The sequence below is a fragment of the Xiphophorus hellerii genome, chromosome 12 (assembly GCF_003331165.1).
Source record: "Xiphophorus hellerii strain 12219 chromosome 12, Xiphophorus_hellerii-4.1, whole genome shotgun sequence".
NCBI lineage: Eukaryota > Metazoa > Chordata > Actinopteri > Cyprinodontiformes > Poeciliidae > Xiphophorus > Xiphophorus hellerii.
The window spans coordinates 5687512-5715457 of NC_045683.1; the positions used below are offsets into that span (position 1 = coordinate 5687512).

A 27946-nucleotide genomic window follows, 5' to 3' on the forward strand; every position below is an offset into this window, starting at 1 on the left:
GAAGCAACATCTTTGGCTCTCTTAATAAATTAAACAATGAAATATTGCCCTATTTTTTTGTTTCATACTTTTGAACAAAAACCTCTCCTGCTCCCTACCTCTCCCCCACTTAACCTGCATGGCTAACAAATAGGGTTATCTATTCAAAGTACAGATTTAAATCAAGCTCAAAATGCTGTGGTATGACCATTCGTGGTTGAAAACTCACCAACATGGTTGAATTAAAACAATCCAACAAGGAAGAACGGGCCAAAATTCTTCAGCAAATATATACAGTATTTGTTGTCAGATATTTCAAATGCTTAATGTTTCCACTGAGACAAGAACAGTCAATTTGGGTTTAGGAGATAATTATGTTTTTACATGGGGTAAGGACGGTCTGGACATTATTTTCCTAAATAAATTCTTATTTAGAAACTACATTTTACATTTACATGGGTTATCTTTGACCAATGTCAAAATTTGTTTCATCTAAATCAAATAGGGATAAGAAAAAGGGCAAAAAGAGAATACATTTGTAAGATGGCATTTTTTTTAATGATAGAGCAATAAAGTTCTTTATTATAAAGAAAAACTTTATGAGACAAATTAGCCAAAAAATATACAATACCTATATCTAAATCAATCTTATTTTCAGGTACCTTTTGAAAAGAATAACTAAAATCATCTCCTCCAACGGCGTTCCCCCAACATTCAATGTAAACACAATCCAAAAAACTTTGGGCTGGAAAAAAAAGGGACTGGCAACAGGACTTCCCCATCACAGACGGGGCAACCCTCCTCTGCATGGCAAAAATATCAGCGGCAACAAAGTGGAAACAGAAACAGAGCCCTGTGTGTTTATCCTCACTCATTTCATATTGTTTCTGTCATGTGTGTGACGTAGTTCCAGGAGTATTTGCTCCAACTACATTAAGTGTTATAATCGTTTTCGTTCCCCTCCTTCCTCTTTTTTGAGTAAATTTGCTGTCTTCACCAAAACATGCATGATGCAGATATGTTGCTAAACCAGAGTGTTTGAAGTCTCTTCAGTAAGTAACTCAAAAATAGCAGTGGGTAATGTTTCACTTCCCTAAAAGCCTGAAAAGCTTTTGGCACCCTGTGCTGGGGAAATGCAAACATAAGAGTGCAAAAAAGAGTAATTCATTTTGAATATTAGTGAACAAAATAAGGTAGAAAACAAAATTTAAAAAGTGTGCTCTAGAAATGATGTAATATATAACCTTTACCAAAACATTCATATTACTTACTGAAGAAATGGACATTCCCTGCCTATATACATACATGTAAAAACAGTTTCAACAGTTCTAATTACTTCACTGGAAATGATTTTAGGCATGACTTTCATTAGCTTTCAGTTTTGATAAGTTCTGGGTTTTACTCACCCTAATCAGCCAATGCAATCACAGAACACAAGAGTGCTACTGAATATAAGCACCGGAACCACATATTAGAGTAAAAAAAAAACCCAAAACGACTGAAACATACATATAGTTTGTTCTAGCTATTACCATCACATTTGGTAGACACACAGCTAACACAAGTAACAGAGATGACTGCGTATGTGATATCACTACCACAGAAAGTCTAAATACAACTTTCCTTACCACCATTTTACCAGCAAACGTACCTCCCAGTGTTGTTCAGAAAAGTCATATGTTGTTGCCAGCGTCTGATCTTGTTACAATAAAGTAAAAGCCCAAACTTTGTATTCTAAAGCAGACTGTCCACACTTATAAACTGCACGGACAGTCCATCTCAGAACATAAAGCTGTAAGGATTCTGAGAAACCACTTTATGAATCGCTGTGTGTATGAATGGCTGAGTGAGGAGTCATCGCTAACAGATTCTCAAAAACTCAACTTTTCTCTTGTACCTATAAAAGTATTTACGCTAATCAAACGTTTTTGACATTTTGTCTACTATTGTATTGTTCTGGCATTTTATGTGATAGACCAGCGGAATATCATATAACTTGAAATTGACAATTATACAACATTTTGCCAGCTTTGCAAACTTTAAGTCTTGCCTTTTCCTGGAATATAACTGAGCCATAAATATTATTTAATCTAAAGTAGTAATTTGTAACTGAGCTGTATGTTTAAGTTTGTCTATCTGGAATATGCTCTGTAGGCTCAAAAGCAGTTTATTCCAGGACTGCCTTTGATTTAGCTCAATCCATTGGTCTTGTACTTCCCTAATATTAAATCCATTTCCAATGAGCCTGGTCTACCACTAAGTTTCAAATTTCTGGAAATATACAGTACATTTCAGAAAATCTGAGATGGAGTGTAAACACCAAACACCTCATCAGAAAGGCCCAAATGCAATAAACAAAAAGATTTTAAAAAAAATACCCTTCTATTGTGCCACAGAGATCATACTGAACAATTAGTGGAGAATTATGAAGCCTGCATAATAAATTGTTATTCAGAAATGCCAACGAAGTATCTGTCCATCCATCCATCTCAAATCTTTGCTGACCACGAGGAGATATTGCATGTGGCTTTCTGTAAATTGGTAAATAAAAACCAAAGAGCAGACTTACTAACTTGAGGATTTCTACACTGGAGCTAAACACAATATGCTACTTGTGTTTTTTACTGAATGTTTGAATGACTGATGCCATTTTATATCCACAAAGAATTTGCTCAACTTTCAGTTTCCTTATCATGACTGACGGTCGATTAATGTTTCAGATTTTGTTTGACAAAGCTTGTCTTCAAAAGAACAGGTGCAACATTCATCAAGAACTTCGAGGCGAAGGGTTCAGCTGCTGTCAAGAAGGTTCAACACTGTCCAAGAGTGTTCAAAACGCCCAGGACTGATCCTCCAGTTCAGTTCTGGTCTGAAAATAAAATAAAACTTTGGCTTAATTAGTAAGAAGACTGAAGATGATAATTAGTTTCTGGGAGGTTGTTTACCTCTCTGTACTTGGTTTGAACCGTCCAAGGCCATGCAGATGCTGAGCTGTGAGAAAACTGTACCTTCATTGTTAAGCTGATGGGAAATCCCGAGTTTACATAACTGGTGAATATTAAAGCTTATCTTTTTTCTTCAATTCCCTGGACTAGCCCGGGGAGTCATTGCTCCTTTTCTTTGCTTAATTTCTTAATAAAATGATCTAAATGCACTTTGATTTGTAGTTGACTCAGTATTTCACTTTAAAATAGGTTTTATTAATCTCCATAACAAACAAACCATGAGTCCCTGTAACCTTTTGGAATAATTATCAATCACTGTTGTTTCGTTGAGAAGACATATGCAACCAAAACCCACTGTTGTTTCAAAAAGAAAATTAAAGCCTAAGAGAATGTTTTCATTTAAGAGAATGAACGCAATACATTTGTTTTCACAAAATGGAAAGTGGGATTTTAAATTACTCCCCGTCCAATCTGTCCCTTTCTGACACATCCTTAGCTCCAAGTGTCTCCAAGAAATTGTTGAGCATTTGAGAACATGTGGGGAACAGAGGAGCCTGGTATATGCCAGAAACAGGAAATACCATGCCTGTCTCAACAAATCTGAGTTTTGTCTGACCAGAAACAATAAAGAATATTTCTATTTTTTTTTTTTTTTTACAAAAGGAAATAACCTTGTGTTTTGTTAAATCTCATGATTTACAGTTTAGGGGCATCCCAGTCAATCTCTTCCCTTATTATCCAAAATGAGACCTTCTGTTTAAAATGTATGTAACATATATTTACAGGTATATATTTTTCTAGCTTTGGTGCTGTTCTTGGTAGCCATTTTTGTAGTTTCAACAGTGACATAATCAGTATGTATAACACTAATGACCCAGGCACTTGAAATGATTGATTTTTAATTACATTTCTGTAATTTCCCTCCTCTATAGCTACTTTCTAAAATCTCACATCTATGCAGACAGATATAGAAAGTGTTTGATCTGAATTTGGCAACTAATAATAAAAACATGAATACTTTATTAGCCGTTTAATGGACATCATTACTTAAAAAAGTTCATGGCTAACATATTGATGGACAAGTTCCAATATTAAATTCACAGTCTGCTTAAATACTGTTTCAATGTATTCTATATACCAGCTTTCCATCTTTAGAAAGTTGTTTTCATAGTTCAAAGGTCACATACATGATTTATCAAAGCTGCTTTTCAAATTTGTGTAAGAATTTCTAAGCTATACTGCACTTGGTTTAATTATCAATTATTAATCAAAGAAAACTTTTGAAAACAACTTCAGTGTCAATGTTTTTAGTTAAGATTTGTAGTAATATATGTATAACAATTTTTTTTTCTATGCCTTCCATATTTTATGTGGTGTTACAACAGTGGTGTTTGTTTTTCATTGTGTTTGGGAACATAATTGCCTTGCAATTCATCTTTGTCAGTGCTCCTTGATAGAAGAGAGATTTCTTAATACTTCTGCTACTGTTTTAAGAACTTAACATTTGAGTATGATGAACAGCTGAAATTTAATTTGTGAAAAAACAAAACAAAGCTGCATATATAAAAGAAGTTAAAATGTTATCTTTATTACACAATTAATTCCACCAATACATTTTTGATGCATGGGTACTGCAATGTGAAGAAGGCAGCATGAGAAAGACAAACTTGTGCAGGTTCTACTAAATTCTGTTTGCTTTAACTGTATAATAACATTTTCTGTAAAAAGTCAATTTTCTTGTTCCAACCCAATTGTTAAATTTAAAAGCAGGTTATGTTTGTAACCAGAAATACATGACTTAAATACAGTGCTGACTCGAGAAACACTCAGATGTCGTCATGTTGGTTAATTTGCTTCGTTCTTTGAAGCTTCATCAAAGTTTTCCACAAGATCTGAAAATGCAAAAAGAAAAAGGAAGTAAGAATAAACAGCAAATGAAAATAAAGTGTTACGGGGTATTACATTTAAAACTATACAAACAGATTAGAAAGAAATACGAATGAATTAGTACAATTACAGTATAGGAATAAGTGAATTCAGAATTCTTTCATAGTTTATGTTAGAGATAAAGGTTTGTCTTGGCCTTCTGCAAACATCAATTCAGGCAAACATGGTAAAAGTATTTAAAGCATAGATTTGAACTAGTCCACAGTAGACTCACTCATTATATTGTTAAAAATCTAGCTATTTTTAAGGGCTTTTAGTGTGCAACAATTCAGCAAGATACACTGTATTTATAAATAAATGAGATGCAAATTTTCTTGCTTACCAGGAACTTCGTCATCTTCCTCTTCGGCAGCAACTATGGGAGCTTTGTTGTCTCCAGCTATGATGAAAATTAGGGAGTTTCATTATTAGACGCCATACACCACTAGTGACAGAGAAAACCAGGGCAGGGATATTTTGTGGTGTGTACCTGGTTTGGGCAGAGTTTCTGCTAATCTCCTGAGGCTGGTAAGACTATCAGCTCCCATCTGGTTGAGGATTCCCGGAAGCATCTCTGTTAGCTGTTTATTCTCAGCATGCCCTGTGATCGTAAACGTGTTGGCAGCCAAGGAGGCCTGAACCTTTGGGTTATTGAAGTGGATCACCGTCCCCTGGTTTGTGAACATATTCACCTAGCGTGAAAACAAAAAGGATTAAAGATATATGAACAGAAATATGGCAGCTTTGCTGTTAAAAGAACAACAGCTTTCCATCCCGAGTCTTTTCAAACACCTCAAACTGTAATTACCCTTCTTAATGGTTTATTTCTACTCATTTGAAAAGTCAACAGTTTGGTCTAAAAAAAGTAAACTGGTAAGTAACCAGTATAATATTACTGGACCCAAAGGGGTCATCGGAACAGAGCACAATTTTCATTAGATAACTTTAATCTGCCATAATTTTCCAATGTATTGCAAAACTATTTATGCCCTTTGAACATTTACATTTTCTCATGTTACCACCACAAACTTCAATGTCTTTTATTGGAAATGTATCCGATAGATCAATATAAAGTAGTGAATGATTGCGAAGTGGAAGGAACTGATCAAAGTTAAAAAAATAAATAAACATAAATGCGTATCTGAAAAGTCTGGAATACATGTATTAATCTCCCTGTCTCAGCATTTTGTAGATGCATCTTTTGGTGAAATTATTGCTGCAAGGCTGACATTTTTGCCCATTCTTCTTTGCCAAATAGCCTAAGTAAAGGTTGATTAAATAGAGATTGTCTGCCAACATGAATAGATTTACATTTGGCCTTTGACAGAGCCATTCTAACGTGTTAATATGCTGTGTTCTAAATCTAAAACATTGCCTTGTTAATGTTTTAGCAGGGGTAGCTTATGAACCTTTGATAAAATACATTGAGAAGGGAATATGGACGATTCTCACTTGATTAAACTGCAAAACTAGATCAAGAAATGCATAGCCGAGAAGCGTATAAGTGCGGCACACATTAACGTCACATGCAACGCATCCTGTCCCCTCAACACAAAATGGAAAATAAATTGCACAAGGGCCACATCATATACAGCCTGTATAAAAACAAGTAAAATATTCTGAAACATGACCATGAAACATATTAAGTTTCCAACTGTTGGCAGAAGTTGAAACAGTCGATCACACGCTCCATGTCAGTAATACATTCACTGAGCAATGTGAAAACACCTCAATAACTAAATGGCTAATCACAAAGTTCATTGCAACTTTTACAGCAAAGGATATATGGCCTTTGCTGTCGTCAAAAATCAGGGCTTTCACACTCTGGAAAACTCTTTGGGTAAAGCGTCCCATCTCCAGGGATTTCAGTTCAGTTTTAGTTGCAATTTAAATGGAAGATATCAAGTCAATTTTTACTTATAAATAAAGTCGGTTGTGTGTTAGTTTCCAATGTGGAAAGGTCCACAAACATTTACCGTACCTCTTCAATACCAGAGATGTTGTTGACTCCTAGTTTTTTCAGTGAAAACTGCAGCTTCTTATCGTCTGCTGTAGCCGTCCGATGCACCACCTTCTTCTTTCTTCGGGCTGACCCCTACAAAACAGTGAAATTAGCTTTGGCAAATGATTCAGAGTCTAACTATTACTTGGCAGCATGTAGGCAACTTACCTTACCACCTATGCGGACCTGCTCCTGCAGTTTGGCAAGCTTCTCTTGGTTCATTATCGACTCCTTCATCTTAAATATAAGAGAACAGGCACAGATTTCAACAACAATTCTACTGGTTATTAGCAGAACTCTAATGAAATGCCAAATAAAAAGCTGGAGTAATAGAAGTTACTTACAGCTTCCTGACACCAGTTATATGAGACAGAAAGTAACACAACTCTACTACACTTTTCCTTTGCTGTAGTAGAGACACAGTGGCTGTTTGGAAATATTTCCTAATATTCACAAAACATGAGCAGCAATTACATGGAAGCTGATAAACTTAAATGACTTGTATGTTTATTTCATTTTAGATTTAGGTCACATCTAACAATGTAATTTCACATTTGTGTTGTAAATGTTATACCACAAATTATTATATTTATATTTGCTTATATTTAATGGAGAATAATAATTTTTTCCTTGGGGAACAATAAAGTTTATTCTGATTCTGAAGTGACATGGCTATTAAGCAGTCCATTGCAAGTTTTACCTGAGCTTTGGCTAATTACTTAGACAATACCAGCTTGTTATACATGGACTACTCTAAAAAAATGTAGATAATGGGAAAAATTTCAAATATTTTGCATAATAAGCAGGAGAAAATGTTCACAAAACTTTCTAGGTTTTTATTTTATTCATGCTTACGTCTGTGCATCAAGAGCTAAGCAAATTATTAATTAATTTGTAAATACTATGACACAGTTATACCATAGGAATCTCATTCCAATCCAAGCTTAGCTGAAATTAAAACATTTTTTCTGCACAATTTGAATATTAGCTAATTTCTAGGAATTACTTCTGATTCTATTCTGATCGTATAAATGACATATTAAATGACATATTGTATGGAGGGGAAAAATGGTATAACACTTCCAACTTTCAATATCAACAGAAATTGCCCCTAACGTGGTACTACATGCGTGACCTAGCAGTTCGCAGGAAGTGGTAGACATGTAATCAAACTGGAAGTATTAGAAATAAATCCCCCTCAAATCTCCCTTCAGTTTTTGCCCTTTCACACAGAAAACCAACAAGAATGCACAGCTGTCATAAGGCCCCGAAAATAGCGTCACGCTTCAGAGCCTGTCTGCAAGTAATGCATGAAGCAGAGTGAGGAGGTTGGCAACTACAGCTTTAGCAAGGGAGACGCTAACCACAAATCTATTGGGTTACAACTTTTTTCAAATAAGGCCAATGAAACAATGTTTGACACAGGGTGATGCCGTATTACCCGTCCTTCTAATTTCAGTTTATTTTATTAACATAAATCATAAATTTTGTGTACAGTCTAAATTACATCAACGAAACAGGTTAGTTAGCAAAGCCAGCTAAAGAGCTAGCTAGGGCCTCCTCAAAGAGATGTTAATACAGAAGAAAGGAGTGTGTTTTTCCCGCATTAGGTTTCTCAAGCTGAGGCAGAATTATTTTTTAGATGCTACACTTACATTAAAATTATATGTCATAATTTTAAAAAACTGAAAAACAGCGATGAACATACCTGGAAGTGTGTAAACACGCGGCTCACGCAATAAGAGATGGAGGCAGAAAGGAGGGAGCCCAGGAAGTGACGTAAATTAAAGCGTAAAACAAACATGAAAAAATATTAAGTAGAGAGAAAAACTAATCTTATATTTAACCGAAAAAATATTCAAGCATCTTGTAGACAATTTAATTAAAAAACAGTAGAAACAAAAACTTACTTGCAATAGTCTATCGGTTTCATTGCGGAAGTAGTTACATTCAAACATGGCGTCCTCCTGTTCGCCGAGAGGCAACGTGATCCTTCGATAAAATGAGAAAGTTTTCCTTCACTTTAGATAAAAAAAGACTGTATACTTTTAAATCAACCCTGTTGTAGGTGAAACGTATCTGCACGCTAGGACCATTTTTCTAATCAAAGGTGAGAAAATTCTGGAGCCATTTCTGTGTAAAATATTGGTCGTATAAACAACAGACAGTGTGCCAGGTATGAGACATGCATAACCACGTGCATTATTTCAGTTTAAAGAACACAAAGTACTGTTTTTTTATTTGTTTATGAACGATCTAAAGATTTAATTGACTGTTGCCCGAGCCTCATCGCTGATATCATGTTGTAGTTTGTTAGATGAGACAATATAGATAACACAACATGGGTGATACTTCAATGTCTAAGCTAAAAACTATTAGATCTTTTAGATTTAAGGGTGTAGTATATTTGTTGAACAACAAAAACATAAGCACTGTATGTTTTATCCAAAACCAATGACTAACGGATCTTTCACTTATACAAGGAAATCCATGAAAAATACTACAATGCGTTGTCTCTCAAATCAAGTAATTAACTGCAAATTTAAAGTCAATGTAGGCAATGCCACTTGTGTAATGTCCACAAATATAAATGTCGTATCATATTTTAAGGTAGAAGTTAGTATACTAACGGAAAAGACACCTAATTTACTTTTATGACAGCTATTAAAAAAGTCAAATGCTGTTTTTATTATTTCTCTCAGATAGCATGTTTTTGTTCAATTTAATTTCTGTTCTTAATTATAGCCCAAACTACCATATACTTACACTCATTAGCCAATTTGTTAGGTACATCTTTTTAAAAACCAGATTGGATCCCTTTTGTCTTCAGAACTGCTTGAAATTGTTCCATGGCACAGGTTAAACAAAGCACCAAAATCTGGTTCATATTAACATTAACGTTTGGATATGTCGCCTGCACATCCATGATGCAAACCTCTTGTTTTATTGTGCTCACTTTTAACTTCAGCAAGTCATGTCGAAGTGCCCAAATGCATTGGGTTTCAATGGCTGATTTACTGTTTGTCTTAATAGACAATTGAAAATGTGTAAAGTACTCAGTAAGTGTATAGTTTACTTCTAGTATTATTTGTTTTCTCTTGCAATAGGTACATATAATTTCAAAATTATAATTGTATTCATAGAATTTTTTGCTGAATTTCTCCCTATAATATGTGGAGTAGTATGAACAACCCTGGACCTTTTACTCAGCTGTTGAAACTTAGTGCAATCTGTAATTATTGTTTTCATTTCAGAAGTAAAAAAAAAAAGAGAAAAAGTATAATTTCTTAACTGTAAACTCTTTAAATGCTAAGATTCCTCTTGAACTGCTGTTTCCTACTGTGTGTATGCAGACGCTTCAACAAGCGCCATATAGATGGCTTCATTTAAACCCACAAAAATCCCAGTGTATCCAAAGCTCGGAGAAAAAGTCACACAGGACACTCTTTACTGGAAAAACTACAAGGTGAGTAACACCTGCTATGCGCTCCATTTAATTATTTTTTTTGTGGGTGAAAAAAATGTATTGAACAATTTGTGATCTCAAGCTTTGAAGGAATCCTTTGCCTGATATGTTTCCCCTTCCTCCCACTCGTAGGCTCCTGTTCAGATAAAAGAATTTGGAGCAGTCTCAAACATCGACTTCTCTCCTGTGGCTCCTCATAATTTTGCTGTGACTGCCTTTACAAGAGTAAGTAGGCTCTGTTTGCATAAATTCTAGGTACCGGTAGTTCACCTTATGACACGGTTGATTTTCATATTGTATTTTGTTTTTTACCCAGAGGATATGGATCTTATTTACACAGACAATAACAAAAGGGAAGGAAACAGAAAGTTCCCATTCCTTATTCTTTACTTTGTACAGTTACTATATTATAATTAAAGTTTCTACTGGTACAGGCTCTCAAATTTATGAAACTAAACAGCAACCCTAAAGCAAGCTGATAAACAGTTCTGTTTTGAAATAATTTATTTGTCTATGAGTAAAGGATGCACCTCTATTTTCCCAGTTTCTTCATGTTCTAACTCTCACTTTTTTTCTCAGGTCCACCTCTATGGGCCCTTCTCTCAAGAGCCTGTCAAAACATTTACCCGATTCAAGGACACTGCTTATTGTGGAAGATTCAGGTCAGATGGCCAGCTGCTCGTGGCGGGATGCGAAGACTCGGTTGTCAGACTTTTTGATGTCAGCGGCAAGGTGGCACTAAGGATGTTCAAAGGGCACACAAAGTGAGTCTCATATTTTTAAGTTTCTGTGATTAGGTCATAGACATTTTAGTAAATTCTTGCAAAGGAAGTTTGCAAGAAAATCTTTCATTAAGGTGAAATTGTGTGGTGTCTCTTTAAGACTCTTTCTTTATTGTTCAGTTGCTCCAATCTATCTAAAATAAACTAGACTTAGGCTGGTTACTTCTAAACCTGTTGTTATGCATTGGCAGTCCGCCAGCCCAAAGAAAGTTTAAATATTTTTTCCTTTTTTATAGGAAACAGAAGCTTTTTGAAAATATTTCCTGCTGTGAAAAATACTTTTATAGGCAACACTAGGGGAGAATTAATCATCTTTTTAAAGATACTTTAGCACAGTTTTGAAACTGCAAGCTATGTTAATATATCAAAAATAACTGTAAATAACATTATAATGATTGTTGTAATTAATTGGTTATTCTTTTGCCGCAGGATTATGTTTGTTTTTTGTGATGTTAAAGAAACAGCTATATCATGCTGAACATTCTTGTTATAAATCTTTGATTTAAAAAAACATAATGGAGACAAATTGTGATATTTCTTAGCCAAGGCTATTATACTGTGAGAATTTCACATCTTCATCCCTAATAGGAACTTTGTATTATCTATCAACATCAGCTGACCTTTGTCAGTGATCCATGTTTTCAAATGGGAGAGTGTTGGGTGAATGAAAATGTGGTGGAAATCATTGGCTGATGACAACAAAGTTGAATGATGATTTCTTGAGTGATCCATCGACTGAAATTCATGCTGATCCCAAGAATTCTGACAACGATTAAGCTGTTTTTTCATATTTCTTAAAATCTTGCATACTGAAAACAATTTGAATTTAAATTAATTAGATTTTTTTTTTTTTACTCAGGGCCATACATGTCACTGACTTCACCTCAGACCGTTATCAGATCCTCACGGGATCTGACGACTACACCTGCCGACTGTGGGACATCCCAAACGCAGCCGAGCTCAGCACCTACCAGGAACACACAGACTACATTCGCTGTGGTGTTACCAGCAAACTCAACAGAGATCTCTTCATTACTGGTGAGTCAAAAGGTCATTCTGCAGAGCAGTGGGAAAATGTCAAAGGGTCAAGAGGAAGTTAACCTTTTGTCTGATAAACAGCAATTTGCAATGCCTTCTAGGTAGTTTCTAACTTGACTCAAAACATAAATAAAATAATAAAAATAGAGTCCATATGTCTCCTGTTACAGCTGACTGGCACCAACATAAATCAGATTTGTTTCTTTTTTTTTTTGTATTTTTCCAGGATCATATGACCACACTCTGAAAGTGTTTGATGCCAGAGCGGAGAAGAGTGCGATTACCATGGATCATGGACAGCCGGTGGAGAGCCTCCTCCTTTACCCCTCTGAGGGACTCCTCGTCTCCGCAGGTTGTCAGCCGAATCATTTAGCATATTTATACAAAACACATTGACGGTTCAGATTAATTTCAGAACTGAGCAAACAGCAAAGGTCCAATGCAGAAACTCAGTTCTACACTGCTCTGATTCATAGGGTCTAACTAACATTTTGGCTTAGTTTTTTCCCTGGTCTTTCACTGTGCCTGATTTTGGTGTTTGTGATAGCACAAGACAAGGCAGCTTTGCAGATAAAAGATAGTCACTATGTTAATTTCTTTTCCATCAGAGATCTATGGTGGCCCTGAGGTGCAAACCACTTCAGCAAATTGAAAGCACAATTACAAATTACAAAAGCACTACAACATTAACAAATCGGAAGAGGTAGACCTAAGAAATCGCTGATTGGACTGCAGCTCGTTTTAATTTTGAACCGGAAGTTACTCTGGTGTGCTTCGTTTTAATGAGAAGCAAAGCAAGCGGGAATACGGTCACGTCACCATGTATTGCCCAAACTGTGGAAAAGAGCTGGTTGAGCCGTCACCAAACTTTTGTGGCAGTTGTGGCAAGAGGCTTTGGATCACAGAGAACATTCATGTTTTTAAAAAACACGTTAAAGCCAGAATAACTTCCGGTTCAAAAGTAAAACAAAACAAACAGAGGTAACAGAAAGTAAATAAAATAGAAATTAGACAGAAAACAGCTAAAACGGGGTACCTACAGGGCTTAATGTGCTACTAACATTGTTATAAGACTTAGATAAATTGTGTATGCCATTACAACTCGGAAGTAAGGGAAGCCCCACTCATGGGGTCACATCACGTGTCAAAGACTAACCCTATCCAGCAGAGGCTGGTGGGAAACAGACAAGGTTCCTCTGCCTTCCAGTCTCACCCAAAGTAATCCATCCACGGAAGCCTGAATGTTGCCTTTGTGTTAGCACCAAACTGACCATGCCTTAATGCCTTGAAGGATGTTTATAATGGGGTTTTTTATTATTATTTCACATCATTTCTTTTAAATGCATAAATTATTTTTGTATTTTTTTAATGTGAATTTTATTTTGTATGCCTGCTATTTTGAACATCATTTTAAAGACGCAGTTCGAACAAAAATGTCTCATCACCAGAAATGGTGACAAGATTCTTAAAAATGTGATTTCAGAGCCTTTGAGAGTATGTCTAATGTTTTCCGGTTTCATGAACGAAAGGGCATCTTTTATCCAATGAGAATGTGTGGGTGGGAGAGGATTCTTCCAATGCATCAGTATAATACGTCGAGCCAGTAGCGTGAGGAAGGCCACAAGGTCAGCATGATGGGGTGACAGTAACTGGTTTTTGGTGAGGACCCCAAATAAAGCAGTAAGTGGAGAAGGCTGTACTGTGGTCGAGGTGATTACAGAAAGTGAGTCAAAAACAGATTTCCAAAATTGAAATAGGGAGAAACAGGTCCAAAACATATGGGAGTGGCTGGGCCCAACCCACACTTCACACAGCTTGAATCCACGTCCGGAAAGATTCGAGCCAGTTTGCTTTTGGACCAGTGTACTCTATGGACGACTCTACACCGAACAATTCTGTGTCGGGCACAAATTGATGAGGTGTGAATGCGTTCTAGAATAGTTTGCCACATTTCATTACCAATCTGTGTTAAGATCATCAGAGTTATATAGTTTTGATGAAAGGCTTTATGAGGTTTGTATGTCACACAAACATGTTAGATTTGTTGAGATTTGTGTGAACCATCCCAGTTAATTTTTACCAGTAAGCAAAATAAGAATATTTTAGTTCAGTTTTATTTTGGCTTGCTTTGACCTCAAAGGAAGCTCTACATTTATGTAGTATACGTGCATGGGTTTATTTTGAAGTTTATTTGGAACTATTTGAAATACATGCTTAAGTCACAAATTTTGGTTATCTTTCCTTAGGTGGGCGCTACGTCAAAGTGTGGGATCTGCTAAAAGGAGGTCAACCTCTGGTGTCGCTGAAAAACCATCATAAAACCGTAACCTGTTTGGCTCTCGGCAACAACGGAGAGAGACTGCTGTCGGCATCTCTGGACAGGTACAAGAACGTCAGATATAGTGAATTCCTGACATGAAATAAATGTTTAAAAATTTAAATCGGACACTTTTCTGTTTGTCAAAGGTTGCAAATATGTACTGTAGTCACTGTTTTGAGACTTGTTGTGCATTCAAGTGGAAGTCCTCTTGTTGTTGCCACCTTCTGTAAATAAAAGGTGAATGATTGAAAATGTTTTAACGCGTGCACTATTTGTCTTTCAGGCATGTGAAAGTCTACAACACAACCACGTACAAAGTGGTCCACAACTTTGACTACGCTGCTGCAATCCTCAGTTTGGCTTTGGCTGTAAGAATAAAAGTTCCAGCAATATTCTGTGAAAACATTTCTTTAGATAATTGACACGTTGACAGCGCAGATAAGACAGGAATTAGACAAGGGCATTGTTTTGCACTCATCTTGAGCCAAAGTTGAAAACTTTTCTTTCTTCTCAGCCGGATGACGAGTCCATTGTTGTGGGAATGACCAACAGTATTTTAAGCATCAAACACAGAAAACACACTGAAGAGTCAAAGGAAATAATGAGCCAACAGAGACACCGCCCTTCATATCGTGTCTTTGTGAAAGGAAAAAATTATGTCCCAAAACCAGTAGGTTTCTATGTTGCAGTCATCTTCTGCCCATCTTTTTCTGTACGAATTATAACTGAGCTTTTTTTTTATTTCTAATTTCCTTTCTTTATACATTTACAGGACGACTATCTTGTCAGTAAGCCAGTCAAAGAACATTTGGCCAAATATGACAGGGAGCTCAAGAAATTTAATGTATCCAAAGCTTTGGATGCAGCCTTGGAGGTAAGAGTAATCTAAATATTCACAAGCATTTAAGTAATAAAGGTTGTTTTTATTTTATCATGTTTACTTTCCCCCAATTACTTATTTATTTTCCACATTTGATAATTGAGGGCCCAAATGAACAAATAATGGCTCAGTAAGCTGTTTTAAGCAAAGTTGTTTCTTCACTCTTCTTTTCTGATAGGTGTGGTTAAGAAGGAAAAAGCCAGAGATAACTGTGGGTGTAATCAAGGAGCTGGACCGAAGAGGAACTCTAAAGAATGCGCTAGCAGGAAGAGATGAAAAGCAACTCTCTCAGTTACTCCACTTTGTCATTGGGTATGAAGCAGAACACATATTATTTTTGGGGTTCAAATCAATAAAGTTGTGAAATAAAATCAGGGTGTTATAATGTACAGATTTATCAATTTAAAGTTTAAACCTTGATCATTTGTTTCTGTTTCTTCTTCAGAAACATTGTCGACACCAGGTTTGCCCCCGTCCTTTTGACGGCAGCTGAAATGATCCTTGATATCTATAAATCGGTGATTGGCCAGTCGGCACTGATCGACCAGCAGCTGCTGCGCCTACAGAACATCCTGGAGTCAGAGATCAACTTGGAGCGGGAGCTACTGGAGGTCCTGGGAATGTTGGACACCATGTTTGCCACCTCCATCACTCGTAAGGAGGTGCCGTACTCCGATGTGGGAAGATCTAATGGGCTGGCTCAGGGAGAGGCGAGCAGTTCGAGACCCGAGCTTCAGGTCACCTGAGATCAAATGAGAGGAAGAATTGATTTTAGACTGGATTAGGACGATTTTTATAAAATCTTGATTGAAGGCATCAGAATCGTTTTCTGCGTATAAACAACACCAAACAAATATTTTTTAATTGGATCTGTGTTGAGTCCTACATTTTGTCTACTGGTGGAAGTGAGGTCTGCTGTGGGAATTCATTAGCTGTAATTTGTTATATTGCAGTATTTTATTTATTTAACATTTGAATTAACATTTCTCTCAAACCTCGAATGAAATTGGAATATTAAGGTCTGTATGCTGGATATAGCACAAAGTTCACAAAGATTTCCCTACTTTTTATGCTCAACACCAAGGTAGGCTACAGAAAACGTTACTTAATCTAGCTGTATAATTTCAACTAGAAGTAGTAGTTGTTATCCAGCTTTTGGACAAAAGCCTAATATGCACAAAATAACCTAAAAATTGAATATCTAGAGCAGTTGTTGCAGGGTGATCAGTCGGTTTGATTGGTTCTAATTCTTAATCAGTTACTTATTCTCTTGTAAAAACTGTTTTTGACCTTTAAAGATGTCACACAGCAACAGGGTCCGTTTTTAATAAAACACTTTTTCCAGACTAACTGGATTTTGTTTTATAGATTTCATATGTTGAAATCTACTGTTTATATCTTCCAGAATAAGGCGTAGGATCAAAAAACAGGATATTTTTCTTCGAAGAGTTTAGTTTTTTTGCCCTTTGTTTAGACGCTACTGGTATATCAACCAATCGCAGCAGAGCAGGCCTCCATCCCTCCATCTTATCCAGTTTCACTCTAACCCATGTTTGTACATGGGAACCAAATGAAAACATTTTCTGTGTGGAGACCTTCTGAATGTGTGGATCTAAAAAAGTCATATTTGATGTAATTTGAATAATTGCAATAAGCATCAATTGTAAACGTCAGTATGTGTTTGAAGTACTTTCATAATGTCCGACACTCTTATAAGCAAAGAAAAATAAATGTTTTTTTCTTAAGTGTTACTGGCTTTATTTGAGTTGAAAAGAAAATTTGAGACTAGTCTGCTTTTTATGGTACAGTTAAAAAATATTCAGACTCCTTGAACTTTCTACACTTTGTGAAGGTGCCTAAGATAAGGTAGACTAATTGTGAAATGGGAGGAAAATTAGTGTCATATATACCAGATATAATGCGTATAAAACCAGAAGTCATTGCCACTATTCCGCTCGATTAAAATCTCAATTCACAAAAATCTGGGCTTTCTCTTGTTCTTTCAGATTCCTCCGGTTTAATTTCTACCGGTCCAATCAGCGAACAGAAGGAAACAATGTGAATGATGACTTCTGCGATGTTTTTGAATTGTGGTCTGCCTGTAGTTTTACCAATGGCAGCGGTGGAAGTGAACAAATCCGTTCAGTCCGTGTTGGACACTTCCAAAAAATTTAATTAGCATTAACAACCTCCTCCTTCGGCTTGGGACTTCTCTCTTTGCAGTGGTGGTGTTAAGAAAAAGTGATTGATTTTAATGCTTAATACAGTTGGTCTTGCGACATGTGTAAAGGGATGGCCAACGCTCTTGTTTGGAACAGTTTTCTGTTGAGCATGGGGAAGCAGGGCCTTTTTCCTCCCCCGCTGACACACAGAGCAATAAAATTTACAGGCCGATAGGGGTTAGAGACTTCTTGGCGCCTCGGCCCGTATCAGGCGGAGATGAGCGCGAAGTGGTCCGCCCTTTGACTTAGATAAAAAGCAGACACCTTTGCCATAATGAGGGGAGTTTCTGAGTCCCTGAGGGAGTTTCTAATTGGTCAAAGAACGGAACGCCTTGACTGCATACATTAAATAGGGAAACACCTATTTGGTATAAAATTACGTACACGGAGCACGCCGAGAGAGCGGCCGCTATTTTTTGCCTTTTTGTATTTGTTTTGTGTTTGTCTGTCTTCCCCCTTGTGTGTCTTTATTTTTTATGAGAAAATGCATATCTCTGTTCCTCTGCAGCTTTGTTGTTCATTGCTTTGTATGAATTAAACTCTGTGATCTGTGACGTCAACACGCTTTGTTGTTGTTTCGTTTTAGCAGCACGCCGGTCACTGCACGTCGCCCACGGAGAACGTCACTCGCCGGTCCCGGGCAAAATTAAAAGAGGAAGAAGGAGCCAAACGTTTTGTCCAAAGCTAGCATTAAATGATCCTCTTTTTTTAATAGTGGATAGTTGTTTACAGCGCAGGCAATTTCTGGTAAGCTTCATAGTGTTGAACTGGCATTACATATAGCAACTGGGTAAAATTTAAAACCTCAACAACAGAGACCATGGCTCCAGGAAGCAATGGTTTCTCCGTAGCCGCGAGTTTTTACCTCTGTAGGAAGCAAAGCATAGTACAAAGGGACAGTGTCGTGCTAGTTATTATGGTGAGAACATAGTTTCACCACTAGCATGGTGAAACTAGCATGACCTGTGGCGCTAGGCGTCATGCAGGGAAAACGTCAAACATGTGGAAGAAGGTGCTCTGATCAGATGAGATCAAAGTTTGTGTGCAAAACACTATGTGGCAGACAAGTAACGCTAGATCACATTGAAAACCGTCCACCAGGTGGCGGCAGCATCATGCTCGGTAGATGGGGCGCTTTGTTATTGGCAGAGAAGTTGATCAAAGCTGACTGGAAGATGAAGATAAGTACAGGTCAAATTTTGAAGAAAACATAAAAGAGGTTACAAAACGACTTAAGAAGATGGTTTAAATATGGACTCATGGTGTCTAAACAGAAATGTATAAACATTTATTTATGTTTTATTCCATTCTACAGTTGTGATGTTTATGTTTGACTGTTTCATAAAATCTCAGCGAAATACAATAAAGTCTGATTGACAAAATAAAATCAAGTACCCTATACTTACTTGATTTTATAATCAAGTAAGTATAGGGTGCAAGGAACACCTTATAGTAGAAGGTGCAAAGTACTGTAACTTTCCACTGAGAACAGATAAATATGAATTTGTCAGTCATATTATCTTCCACTTGAGGTCGCTATAGCTTTAAGGCAATGAGGTAACTTTATCATGTTAGGAGGGATTTTGGCTGAAGACAGAGAAGCATCAGTGCTGTACCAGAGAGGAGGCTGAAACAGTGCAGACAGCAGCTGCCCCGATCTTATCGCTTTGTTAAACAAAGAAATGATAAATCTGAATTGAGAGCTTGTCCTAAAGGAATTATAACTTACTCCCAGGACATATTTGCTGGAGTGTAAAGTCCAAGGTAAGTGTTTTTGTGGTAGTCTTTTTTAAAAAAAAATATTATTACAGAAGTGTGGTTGGTATCTACATCAATAAGCTAAATGAACATAAAATTATTCATGCAAGTCTTTAAGAAAAAAATCACATCCATTTAATGTTTTAATGTTAAAGTATATAAAATCTTTTTTTTTCCAATTATGGGGGACTTTTGGTGTCATCAACAGCTATTTTCACACTTTTCCTCCTCAGAGATCTTGCAGCCTGTTTCTAAGTGTGTGATTGCAGAAGACTAAAAGCGGACAGGAAGCTGTGTCATTATGAACAATGACTGTGGCAGTTTGTTAAGATCTCGCTGCTGGGTCTCATTTAGGAAGTGGCCGCTGACACAGAGCAGATCTGAACCCTGCAGCATTGAAATGTAATCGATTTCCTGCTCGTGCACAAAGCCAGGCACGCGCATTATTGAACTGACGTGTGTATCAGATTCATGGACATTCTGGTCTTCTCTCTTTACACACACTATGGCAGGAAGGTCGATCATTAAAATCATTATTCACCTTCTTGTGATCAAAAGCCGATGCTGTCTCTTCAGATGACCTCTCTGACTGCTTAAAGGTTTGATAATCCTCAAGATCAGATGAGAAACCAAAATAAGCAAGGAAATAATTAGGAGTCACATGCTACTCTGTGCGTTTCCCCCATTTTTTCATTTTGTGTGAATATTTTTTTCACCTTGCAGCTGCTGTATACATGGAGCTGAGCAGGAGGAAGGTGCCTCTCTATGTGAGTATATGTGCTGTCGAGTTCAATATAAGCTTCTTCAGTTGATCTCAAGATTAAGTTGGTCTCCCTGTGCAAAAACTCTGCAGAATGAGTTTGGATGGTACTGAGAAATGAGTGGCCTCATTAATTTGAAAATCTAAGCTACTTTTTTCTGTCTTTCAAATGTATTCATATTACTTTAATTTGCAAGAAAAACAAAAGAAATGTGTGGTGTCTATCTCTGTTTGCCTCCATCTCATCAAAGAACCATTCCAAAGTCTTCAAGTCTTTTGGGATAGTCTCTTCCTTGTTTCTATAATTTAAATGTTTTATCTAAGCCAGATTAGTTGGAGAGCAGATGTGTACATCAATTTTCAAGGTTTGCCTCAGATTCTCAGTTGAATTTGGAACTGGACTTTGATTGTTCAACTGCATATTTGCAAATTATAAGCGCCTGCCTCAAGTCTTTTGCAGCTTCTGTCAAGTTATTTCCCAGATTTTCCTGCATTTTGTTCCATCCACCTTCTTATCGGCCAGTGACATCTCCATGTCAGTGTGATCAGATTGATTTGTAATTTTAGTTTTCCACCACATGTTTTGCATGAAGGGTAAAATGTTTATTAGATGTCTCATCTGACCAGATGATCTTTTTCTAAATGTTACCTGTGGCCCCTAGATGACTTGTAACTAATTCAAACTGGGATTCTAGTGTTTGTGGTTTTCATTTTCCCACTCTTTCATGGACACCAGATGTGTGGGGTGCACAGATATTAGTTTTCCTGTTGACAGATTTGCTCACCTGAGATATAAATATCCAAAGATCCTCCAGAATTACCTTGGGCTTCTTCTCTGAATAATGCTCTCCTTGCCTGGACTGTCAGTTTAGGTGGACAGTCGAGTCTTGATAGGTTTGCAGCTGTGCAATAATCATTCCATGAGAATGGATTTAGCAGTCTTCCATAAGGCATTCAAGGGATGGAATATTGTTTTTGATCCCTGTTCATAATGATGCTGTTTATTCACTCAATGTTCCCTTTAAACTTCAGAGGCCTTAACAAAGCAGTTGTATTTGTACTGAGATTGAATTATGCACAGATGGGACATGTTTAGTAATGTCTAATGAGTGAAGGCCATTGTTTGTACTGGACTTTATTTATGTTTATCAATGTAAATGGAGCTGAATACCAATACAGGACACTCTTTTCAGCCTTTCATATGTTTTACAATTATCCCCTACTTTGTGTAAGTTTATCAAAAACACACAAAAAAACATTTATTTTGTAGTTTTAACCTGTTGTTAAAGCTCGATGGGTTTGAATACTTTTACAAGGGAATGTACAGTATATCAAATCAAGTTGCAACATTTCTTTGTGCTGTCTCTCCATTAGTAACAATATGCAATTACATTGCTCCATGTACAGTAGTTACACAATGTTTTTTTTTTAAATCCCAGTAAGACCTCAGTGACCCTGGCATGAGAGTGACTGATGCATACTCATTGATGTTCTTGAATCGCTCTTTGATTTAAGAACATCTGTGGTCGGCCATTGGATTATTTCAACACTAAATCAAAACTTCAAAACACAAAATGTAAAACAGTGTAATCCATCGGTTTAATGTTTGCATACTGGCAAATGTTTATATTGCTGGCAAATCAGTAACCCTTTAATTACGGTAAAAATAAAAGAATAATGCTTGTGTTTGCTCTACAATTTGTTTGTGGAGTTTCAAGTGGTGAACATGTAAATGGTTCTGTCATGTGTGATATAACATAAGTCAAACAGTGTAGTCAAATACATTTCAGTGCTTTCAGGTTGGGGATCTTGACAATGTAAGCAAACACTAAGCCCTGAAGGTTCCTTGAAGATCAAACAGGAAATCCATTCCTCACATTGTTTTCAGTTTAAATAAAGCTGACATGTTTTCAACATAATGTTTTTTTTTATAGTTTGATTAAATGTTACCTAGAGAATATTAAACATTAATGGAGGGGAAGATTGACCATTTTGGGAAGCCAGAGACCTCTGATCTGTAGACATTTATTTCAACACTTTGTTCTCAGCAGGAAAGTCGTTATCCAGTGTTTTTCACAAGTGATGAAAAATACCAAAATCACCGTTCTAAGATGCAACTATTGAGAGCCTTGTGAAAAAGAAAACATAAAAAGCAGTGTTTAGTATGTTGAGATGCTTTATCATACAAGGCTTGTATGATAAAGGTTGATGCTGTTTCTACCTCAGTAGAAATTGTGAATTTGAACAGCTTTTTTGGATTTATCTGGCAGAAGGCAGGAACTTTTCACCAACTTTAGAAATGTTGAATGTTCATTTAAAAAGTGCTTTGAGCGCAACATTTTGCTAAAAATGTTTGCTCCTTCATTTTCACATCAGCTGTAGAGAATTAGCTGTTTTTTTGCATTTTTTTTCTGCCTAAAACAGGTAGCTTTATATTAGTTTAATTGTTCTTTTTACAATGCTTCCAATCTATACATGCATAACATTTTACCTTTTAAACTCTTAGCACCATCTGGAAAAAAGAGGCAGTTCAAACCCAGGTCTAAAGGACTCAGCTTTCAGTGTCATTACATTTTTGCCAGTCGTGTCATTTGCATAAGGCTGCACTGACATCATTGCACGCAGACTGTAGTTTTTAGTATATTGTCAGATCAGATAAGTGGTTTCTTTTACTTATGTCTTTTCTCTGCGTGAGACACTGGTCAAGTTGTCTTTTTTGTTTGGAAAATATCCCTATTATGTGAAATCTGAAAACATTTAAGTGGTTGATTTTAATTTATTACAGAATGGCAAATTTTATTATTCTTTTATTTATTATTCATTTTATTTTTGTTTTAAAAGTGTACAAGTGATATCCTTTTACACTGGATATCACTTAGTCCCACAGCTCCTTCCTTCTTCGAACTTCAAATTGTATGAAATGTTTTGCACATTTAATTTGTTCTCCATAACATGACTGCATATACTTACACAATGTGGTTGTAGTTTCTAATATATTAAGGATGTTTACGTTGAATATATCGTAAACATTTTAAATATTTGCAAACCACCAAACACAGTTGCTTGTAGATGTGATTAGATTTTTATTGAGCTTGGCTTTGTTTTTCAAATTGTATTGTGATTTCTTCAACCGTCCTTCCACAACCTTTTGCAATCAGGTCAAGGAGGTAGAGAGAAACAGAGACATAATTACCCAGTCTCTGAGATTGAAAAACATCTCAGTTAATTCCATTACAAAATTAGGTCATCTGTTGAGCAAGGCTAATAGAATCTAAATGAGAAAATGAGCATAAAAATCTCCTCATATCAATGATCATTTATATTCAACATATTGGCCGAGTCCTTTTCCTTCTTTGGCTGTTTCTTTGGCTCCAGCCTGAGTCAGTTGTTTGATACGTTTCCAAGAATAACCCACACAGCTCGTCTTGTGGCCTCAATGCTCTGCTCTATTTAGGACACTTGAGGTGGACAAATTGATTTCTGTTTCTTTATGACTTTTAGAATGTGGCAAATCTGTGAAATGGCTAATGGCCCTGAAATACTTTGAATGACTAAAGCTAAAAGCAAAAGTACACTCATTTAATTATGATCATCTGTTTAATTGCTTGTTGAAATAAATTCAGAGTCAGCCACTGTCATGACAGCAACTTAATGTGTTTGGACAGTCGTGAAGACAACTTGCAGAAGCTCAAATTGAGCATCAGGATGGGAAAGAAAGATTAAAATGACTGAACACGGTATGGCTGTTGGTCTGGGATTTTCAGAACCATCTCCTAGGTTCAGAGTTAATGATCAGAAAATGAGAAAAATATCCAATGCTTGGCAGTTGTGTGAAGAAAATACCTTATTGATGACAGATGAGGATGGGAAAATATTTTTCCTTAGGATGTATGTCAAGTTCATCTTTAGCATTCACATGGTATGGCCAGGATTGAGCTTAAACAGGATGAATGCATTGATTCTGCTTTATACCAACAGTTTTAGTTGGTTTTGATTGTATTACAGTGTGGTGGGAGTTTGTTTGGGAGTCTATGGACTCCTTATTAAAATGCCACCTGAAGTTGCTGACAATGTTCATTCATTTGTGACCATAGTGTATACATCTTCTGATAACTAATTCATCATATCACAAGCCTTGAATAATCACAAACTATTTTCTTGAACATGAAAATTAATTTATTATATTTCAGTGGCCACTTCATTCCCAAGAAAGTGTCTGGGGACAGATTATTTGCATTTAACTAGCAATAAACAGGACTCTCTTTGTTGTGATTGATGCATCATAACTGGAAGTTACATTGACTTCGACATTTAAAGCAGGCAGAAACTTTATTAGGTGCCTGAAATTACATTGCGATGTACTACTATGAAAAAATGAAAAGTTGTGTACTTTTTTGTGCTGCTTCACATGAGAAGTTAGAATTATTCTTGCCTGTTGGGATCAGGGCAGGTCTTTACATCAGACACATGATGCATTCCTTTTTTTATTGAGGGGGGATTCTTTATTGTACCCTCAAGGAGCGCTATTGGGGGATTTGGTGTACTTTATAAATCTGTAGAATCCTACAGAAGTCAAAGCTTAAAATGAGCCTGCATACTCCGCGAGAAGATCAGCTTTTGTCTGTTTATCATCTTTCTTCTTTATTTTTCTCTCAACTATTCTCACCTTTCTTTATCTCAGGGCGAGGCTAAGGTATTTGCATTGCTGGAGGGGTTAGAAACGGTGCCAGAGCATGCTGAAGTCTATGTTGTTCTGGAGGGATCCACGCTGGTCCATGTAACCCGGGCTCAAAACGATGTCATGCTCTACTTTATTGTGCCAGGTATGCATTCTGTTTTTGCATGTCTTTTTTAACATAAAGGTTTCATTCTATTTGTTTTCTTGAAACAAAAGTAGTGGGAACAGTTGATTTATCTTATCTGCCCTGTGGAAAACATCGGTACATTTCTAGAGCACATCTGCAAAAGTAACTCTTTTAACTCTTTTTTGAAAAAAGAACAAAAAAATCACTTATAACAAAATACAGAATTTTTTACAGGTTTACAGACATTTGACATGAATTTATAACAATTCATGTCAATTTTGGTCAATTAATTTGACCATAATGCCATTCAGTTGTTTCTCTTTTTTCATACCTAATAATCTCCTGACCGTCTTTGGCTGAAAATTCATCAATCCTGACAGTGTCTACTTAGCATAGCATGAGATTAAGAAGTGTTTTTTATCAGATTTATTTATACCAACTATTGATTTAATGGAATTTGTTTGTATTTTAATTGAAGCCAGTGCCTCATGTCACATAGGAAAATAAAATACATTTATTTTGATCAGACTTAAATAAGTCAGTCTAAAGTTAGTCCTATTGCTTCTTTAGGACACAATCTGCCAGAGGAGGTGTCTGTGCAAGCCTATCTATGCTCTGAATCCATGCAGCTCACCTGGTTGGGCGGGGCTTCATTAGAGTACGTACATGATGATGCTCAGGTAAGTGGATTTTATTTATGTCACCTGAAGTGTTGCATTATTCTTTTAAAACATTCTTTTAAAAGAATAATGCATGTTCTTATGAGCCTCACATCCCTTTTCCCCAGATAAGGTTTAGCGTTTCAAAAATATTGTTTCTTAAAGGTTGCAGTATGTAGCTTTTATATAAAAAAAACATTTTTTACGTATTTGTTAAAACTGTCACTACATTGTGACAGTATGGTATGAGACAGATAATCTGTGAAAAAAAATCTATCTTCTTTGCCTTCTCCCAATGCTTCCAGTGCTATGTGCAAGAAACAACCAATCAAAGCCAGGAGGAGGCTGTTAATCATGCTTATGTATGCTCTGCTTACCCTCTCCCCCTTGGTTTCTGCCATGGTACAGCTTCTTCCCGACAGTAGAGCTTGTCATGTCAGCAAATCAACAGTTTTCCTGACCAAATTTATGAACTTTAAACAGCAAAAGACCTTTAAAATCCTGTAATAATATTCAATCATGCGTACCTGATCTGATACACCTCTGTGTAATTGTATACATTTTATGTCAGAATAAATGATGGAATGTCCTTATTTATTCCTCATTAGACATTTTCCATAAAATTTTACTTTAATGTTAAAGGTCTTTACTTCAGTTATTGTATTTGAAATATTGTCTTAGAAAAGCACAAAGGCTTTTTAAGGCTTTCTACTTTTTCTCACATGGCTGAGATTAGGATTATCCAAAAACATTTGAGTGCAGATTGGCAAGTATCACGCTAGTAGTTTTTTTTTTAAAGCATCGAAACAAGATAAAAAAGGATTGCTTGAGTTTTCTCCTTTCATGTACTGATTTTATCCTCCTTGACGATTGATTTATTCTCAGGACTTGGCAGAGCATATCATAATTCACGGACATTGTCTGAATGTCACGGATCACAAGGAGCTGAGCAGCCTCTTCAGCCTCCGCCAGGAGAGCTCTTGGTGGGCTATGGATCGCAAAGTGGCCCTCGCCATGGCCAACCTGGACATTCCTCCAAATTGGAATGTACTGGGCAGCCACCATGGAGATGGTAAAAGCAGGACTGCACACCATATTATAGTGTGTATGCAAATCTTGGCATTGTTGAAATAATGGAAGGCTGTCTTTTTTTATGGATTATCTAAAGCAGAATTAAATCAGAAATATTAAAATTCAAGTGAATAACTTTTTTGGAACGTTAAATTTGAATTGAATTCATCATGATTTGCTTAAAATGTTCTGCAGAGAGAAATCAAATCCAGCACCTTGCAGTAAGAGTGAACTCTTCAACCCTTGTGTCCTCCAATTTACTCCCTGCTGCTATTATTTCTATTTTCTGAGCTCAAAGGGTTGAAATCGGAAGTGAACATAGTCACATGTGTGCTTTGGTCGTCAAAGCCAATTAAGCAGTGTGTTATGGTGTTAATAGAACCTTTCCATTGGGAAGTAACCACAAGTAACTCAGTAATCTGAAGGTCAGTGAGTGTGTGCATGCAAGGTTCCTGTGCGTTGGTGCCAACCGTTGCTTACCAGCTGCCACCAACTGTTTGTGTGATCCGAGAGCTTGTGTAAGGCCACCTACATAATTTTACTGGTTAATGTTGTTATGGCAGCCTGTTTCATTGCAATGTCTCCCTCTGAATGTTTGCAGTGAGGTGGACAGCAGTACTCATGATGTCACTGTATTGTCTACATTTTATAAATTACTGGGATTAACTCTTTTTTTTTCAAGTTTATTTGTACATCGCTTTTCAGCAACAAGGCAGTTGACAGTGTTTTACACAATAAAACATAACACAGTAAACAATTCTGATCTAATTAGTTGTTTTAGTTGGTCTGTTTGTTTAATTAGTAGCATAAAACATTTAGTCAGTTATTTTCATGACCTGATGTTACTTTTGAAAGATTTCAGAAGCAGGATTGTAGTGTTGAATTAGGTCAAATTGAGATAGTTTTAGTTTGTGTGAAAAAATTTGTCTTTTCTGTGGGTCAGTTTTCCAATTCTTATCTAAATTAAATAGCTGTTTTCTTTATTTGGTATAACATTTAGAACAAAGACATCCACACAAATTTTTATGTTGATGTTTATTAGGTAGAATGTATGCATTAGTTATAAATGAATCAGGATTTATGAATAAATTATTATTAATTTATATATTTTTAAAATATTTATTATTATATTGTTATTAAATTATATATTTGTTTTCAAATATCCAGTTTAAGATTCAAAATTCACAACTTGTTTTTGATGCAGGTTCTACATGCCTTGACTACATGTCTTTACCTGGGACTGTGCTTGGGTGGGAAGACTTGGGACTTACTAGTGACTTGCAAAACAATGATTTGGTCCCATCTCTTGTATCGTCTGACCTTTTTATAAATG

The 27946-nt window shown here is 36.3% G+C and overlaps 3 protein-coding genes across 4 annotated transcripts in view; 2 read left to right on the forward strand and 1 right to left on the reverse strand.

Annotated features, from left to right (window-relative positions):
- Positions 1-4487: 4487 nt before the first annotated feature.
- On the reverse strand, positions 4488-8680 carry LOC116729426 (transcription factor BTF3-like). 2 transcript variants are annotated; one of them, XM_032577940.1, is made up of 7 exons: positions 8561-8671; positions 7197-7295; positions 7021-7089; positions 6832-6945; positions 5341-5542; positions 5194-5250; positions 4488-4816 (listed from the first exon to the last, which is right to left on the reverse strand). In XM_032577940.1, the coding sequence occupies exons 1-7, from the start codon at positions 8654-8656 to the stop codon at positions 4770-4772; spliced, it is 684 nt and encodes a 227-aa protein (XP_032433831.1). In that variant the 5' UTR covers positions 8657-8671; the 3' UTR covers positions 4488-4769. The 2 variants fall into 2 exon arrangements, with proteins under 2 accessions (XP_032433831.1, XP_032433832.1); XM_032577941.1 differs by lacking the exon at positions 7197-7295 and having other exon boundaries at positions 8561-8680.
- Positions 8681-8790: 110 nt separating this feature from the next.
- Positions 8791-17084, forward strand: utp15 (UTP15 small subunit processome component). The gene is made up of 12 exons (XM_032577938.1): positions 8791-8962; positions 10206-10318; positions 10451-10543; positions 10898-11082; positions 11960-12138; positions 12365-12490; positions 14385-14520; positions 14742-14826; positions 14973-15128; positions 15231-15332; positions 15517-15650; positions 15784-17084. The coding sequence occupies exons 2-12, from the start codon at positions 10229-10231 to the stop codon at positions 16082-16084; spliced, it is 1587 nt and encodes a 528-aa protein (XP_032433829.1). The 5' UTR covers positions 8791-8962; positions 10206-10228; the 3' UTR covers positions 16085-17084.
- Positions 17085-19202: 2118 nt separating this feature from the next.
- Positions 19203-27946, forward strand: part of LOC116729422 (rho guanine nucleotide exchange factor 28-like) — a 51609-nt gene continuing 42865 nt past the window's right edge. Inside the window, exons 1-5 of the mRNA XM_032577936.1 lie at positions 19203-19324; positions 20042-20085; positions 24760-24901; positions 25454-25563; positions 26428-26614. Of these exons, the coding sequence (XP_032433827.1) occupies positions 20053-20085; positions 24760-24901; positions 25454-25563; positions 26428-26614 (472 nt within the window). The 5' untranslated portion in view covers positions 19203-19324; positions 20042-20052. The remainder of the gene's footprint in view (positions 19325-20041; positions 20086-24759; positions 24902-25453; positions 25564-26427; positions 26615-27946) is intronic.